The sequence below is a fragment of the Ruditapes philippinarum genome, unplaced genomic scaffold (genome assembly GCF_026571515.1).
Source record: "Ruditapes philippinarum isolate M1 unplaced genomic scaffold, ASM2657151v2 ctg719_1_1_1_1, whole genome shotgun sequence".
NCBI classification, from domain to species: domain Eukaryota; kingdom Metazoa; phylum Mollusca; class Bivalvia; order Venerida; family Veneridae; genus Ruditapes; species Ruditapes philippinarum.
Genome location: NW_026861463.1, coordinates 510,557 through 514,302, shown reverse-complemented (window position 1 = coordinate 514,302; position 3,746 = coordinate 510,557). Strand labels below are relative to the sequence as shown.

The 3,746-nt window shown below is 32.3% G+C and overlaps 1 protein-coding gene across 1 annotated transcript; it reads left to right on the top strand.

Moving 5' to 3' along the window:
* The first annotated feature begins 273 nt into the window (after positions 1 to 273).
* LOC132715685 (uncharacterized) lies at positions 274 to 3,518 on the top strand. The gene is made up of 2 exons (XM_060698735.1): positions 274 to 421; positions 1,700 to 3,518. Exon 2 carries the CDS (start codon positions 1,804 to 1,806, stop codon positions 2,929 to 2,931), a length of 1,128 nt encoding a protein of 375 aa, XP_060554718.1. The 5' UTR covers positions 274 to 421; positions 1,700 to 1,803; the 3' UTR covers positions 2,932 to 3,518.
* The last annotated feature ends 228 nt before the right edge of the window (positions 3,519 to 3,746 follow it).

Here is a 3,746-nt window from a genome sequence, read left to right as displayed (position 1 = left end):
CGTTTATGTCAGAAAAATAATTTTATTATTTGTACAATGAACTGTTAAAGTCATTTATCATGCATTCTTGTGTCTTGTGGTTTGAACGGATTTACCAAGGTAGACAACTCGGTTGAAAATATTATGTCCTGTATATTGTCCCCCTTGAATTGTTTATATCAACTGACCACAATATTTGTTTACCTGGTCTTACATATGTTTACAATGATAACCAGACAGTATGATGTAATATTGTGTACACGGTCTAGTTATTTCAATGACAAGCTAACAAAGGGTGTCAGCAGTTTGCGAACTGATAATGCATCTATCTTAAGGTTGGGTTAAGGTCCACGTAATATTTCAACATATCATAATTTACAAGTATATTGCCTTATTTATTGCATTTATAAACGGAACAAGGGATATGCTTAACTATTCGCAGGTTACAATCATTTTACTATTATTTTTTTCTGTTAATTTAAAATTGACGGTATTTCATTTCATATATTTACTGTTACAATGTAATTGAAATGATATTTCATCGAAACGTGAAACAATATTTTCACTGTTATTTGAAATGATATTTCAACGTCACGTGAAATTATATATTTACTGTTAAATTCTGTTTCCTCAAGTTTGTTTTACTTATAGTTTATTCATCATTGAAATGAAACTTAAATGCTATAATGGAATTATATCGAACAGTGAAAATTGAAGTTTAAAGTTAATTGAAACGCTGAAGTAAATATTATATAGATTATGTAAATTGAAATTACATTTTGATATTAATGAAAATGGAAATTTAATTATTGTTAATTTGAAATTATGCGTTATTCTTAACTTAAAATGATTGTTTTTGCTTTTATAAAAAGAAATTGCACTCCTCGGTTAGTTAAGATAATGTGACATTTCATTATTTATTGAAATCATTTTAACTCACGGTCGATTGATACAAAGATGTTCGAAAAGATATTTTACTGTATATTATAATGATACCATATATAACCGTGACTGCGAATTGAAATGACATTTCACAGCTTATTGATATTTCGCTGCTATTATTAAAATTGAAATGATATTTTACTATACTTCTTCATTAATTAACTGTTCATTGAAGTGGGAACCGCGTATTTATGTAAGATCCGCTGTTAAAACTTTTATACAATACAGACAACCACAATTTTACATTGTATAGATTTATAACATTTTGATCATTTTGTTTTCATGGATAACAGATCAGTGTTATTTTTTTCAGAGAAAACGTATTGTACGAAAGACGGTGGGGACATTTCGTCTTCATGAATTCCCGATTTCATCTTCATCAATTCACGATATCAATTTTATGAATTCAAAATTTCACAAGTTCATGAATTCACGATTTTAACTTCACGATTGAGGTGAATTCGTGAAGCTGATATCGTGAATTCATGAAAGTGAAATCGTGAATTCGTGATATTGAATTCGTGAATTCCGTATTATCAAAACATGAATTCACGAAATTAGAATTGCGAATTTACGTATGGGAAATAGGGAATTCATGAAGTTGAAAAAGTCACTAACTTTAGTATATCATTTTAAAATTTTATTGAATTTTAGTTACTATCTTGTCAAAGTTAATACAGAAATGTAGAATTGACAATGACCTAACATGTTTGGAAGTGGTGAAGGAAGAAATATGTAAAAACAGGAGTACCAGTATGTGATAATTTCTACATTTCAGATCAATAAAAGATGATAAACATGAACTAGCTTGGAATATTTGGAGGACTGGAATGTTTCAGAAACATTGCAAATATTTAGATATATTTTGTTGGCATTCAAAACATGGAGGATTCCGATTATGCAGACACGTGTTTAGAGGCTATTCTTGACAAAGACGTTGAAACATTTGAACAAGTGTTGCAAGATATCCAGCAAAATTCAACACAGCAAAGAAGGTCAAAGTGGGTTCAACACATTCCCGTGTTATGTACTATGTGCAACAATCATATTTTCTTGGAAAAAGTTCGTCTGCAATTAGGTGACGTATATAATTTCGAGTCGTCTGCTTGTTTAGGGGACAGGATAAGTGTGTTTGAGATAGCGCATTTTCTGGACTACAGAGAGTGTATAGAAATTTTAATCAAACTTTATGGTGAACCTAGCAAAAATAAGAGCGAAGAAACCAATCTGTTACGGAAGGATTTTTACATGTTTGCGAATATCCTTAATATTGCAAATCTGTTTAGTTCGTATCTACAGGATTCGGTGTCCAATATCGTCATTCGATACTTCCGGAGACTGGTTGAAAACGGCCTCGACATTCGGGTGCGTGGACCAAGAAATACAACACTTCTTCACGAGGCTATTTCGAAACTGTGCACCTTCGAAATAGTAAATACTTTATTTTCTCATGGGTGTGATATCAATAGCGTTGACGACAATGGACGAAATGCGTTGTCGTTGTTTTTAGGGCAAGCTAGATTCTCAAAATGTATGGCTCATGAGATAATCTTGATCCTTAGACGTTTGTTGTACCAGAACCCTGTTACGTCCATAGACGGTGGTGTAATTATAAACGCTATATTTTACGACAGGAAGAAATTTCCTGACGATTATGACTTATCAGACGATGAATTTTGTACGGACACAGAAAGTGCGAGAATTAACGAGGACGAATCGTTTGAAAAGGAACATCCCAATGAGTATTTGCGACTTTTGCCATGGTTATACAAATATGGTTTTCATATTTCCCAGGCGAATAGAGATTTGATCGAATCGCCAAATCTTTTCACTCAATCTATAAAGTACAATCTGTCTTTAAGTAGTCCGCGTACTTTGAAAAGTAGGGCACGTGTAGTGTTTCGTGACGCATACCCTGGACAAAGACTACATGAAGTTATGACTGCAATAACGCTTCCACCTTCTATTCGGGAATATATATTGATGGAATGCCTAAATATAGGCTTATGATATCATGAATCAACATGTGAGCAACTCCATAATTATAGTGGTATCAGCTTAAGTTATGGCACTTGAATATATAATTGTGTTATGTTTGTCCGGATTACATCTCTTATACCACTAATGCAATTTCAATGACACTTTTCAGGAGTGATTGGTAGTTCCGGTTATTGTGCATATTACACATGTTTTCTGCTTCATTGAGTTTTAGCTTGACTTAAAAAAAAAACAAAAAAAACTATAGAGGTATTGTTACAGTCATGTCGGCGTTACCGTCCGCAAACTTGTACCTTGATCATGAATTCATTAAAACACATCAATATTGAAAGCTCATAATAAATAATCAAAAGTTTATATAATTATTATAAATCTTATGAAACTCAATAGTTTATTTTCTGTGTTCTTACACATCTTATTCTTATAAATCTTTAACACTTAACACATTGCTAAATTGCTTGGAATTCGGTGAAACTTCGTTTGGACAAAATGTGTGTACTATATTCGTCAAACTGACAGTATGAGGACATTTAGTGAACTTTACTGTCCTCACAGGGCGATGCCTTAAGCGGAAGCGGAAGTATGGTTATCGTAGCTGTACCTCAGGGTGGTACATCGGTATTCCTATTATTAATGTTACAATTCACTAGAACTTAGTCAATAAGTGTATTACTGTATAGAAACGGTTGTTTGCAGTAGATAAGCCTATATATGTAAACAACCATTTATATAGGGCCTGTCAAAAATCTTTAAGACTAAATATACCATGACTTCACACAAAGTAGATATGCTATTTTTAAAAAAAAAACAAAAACAAAAAAACTGTG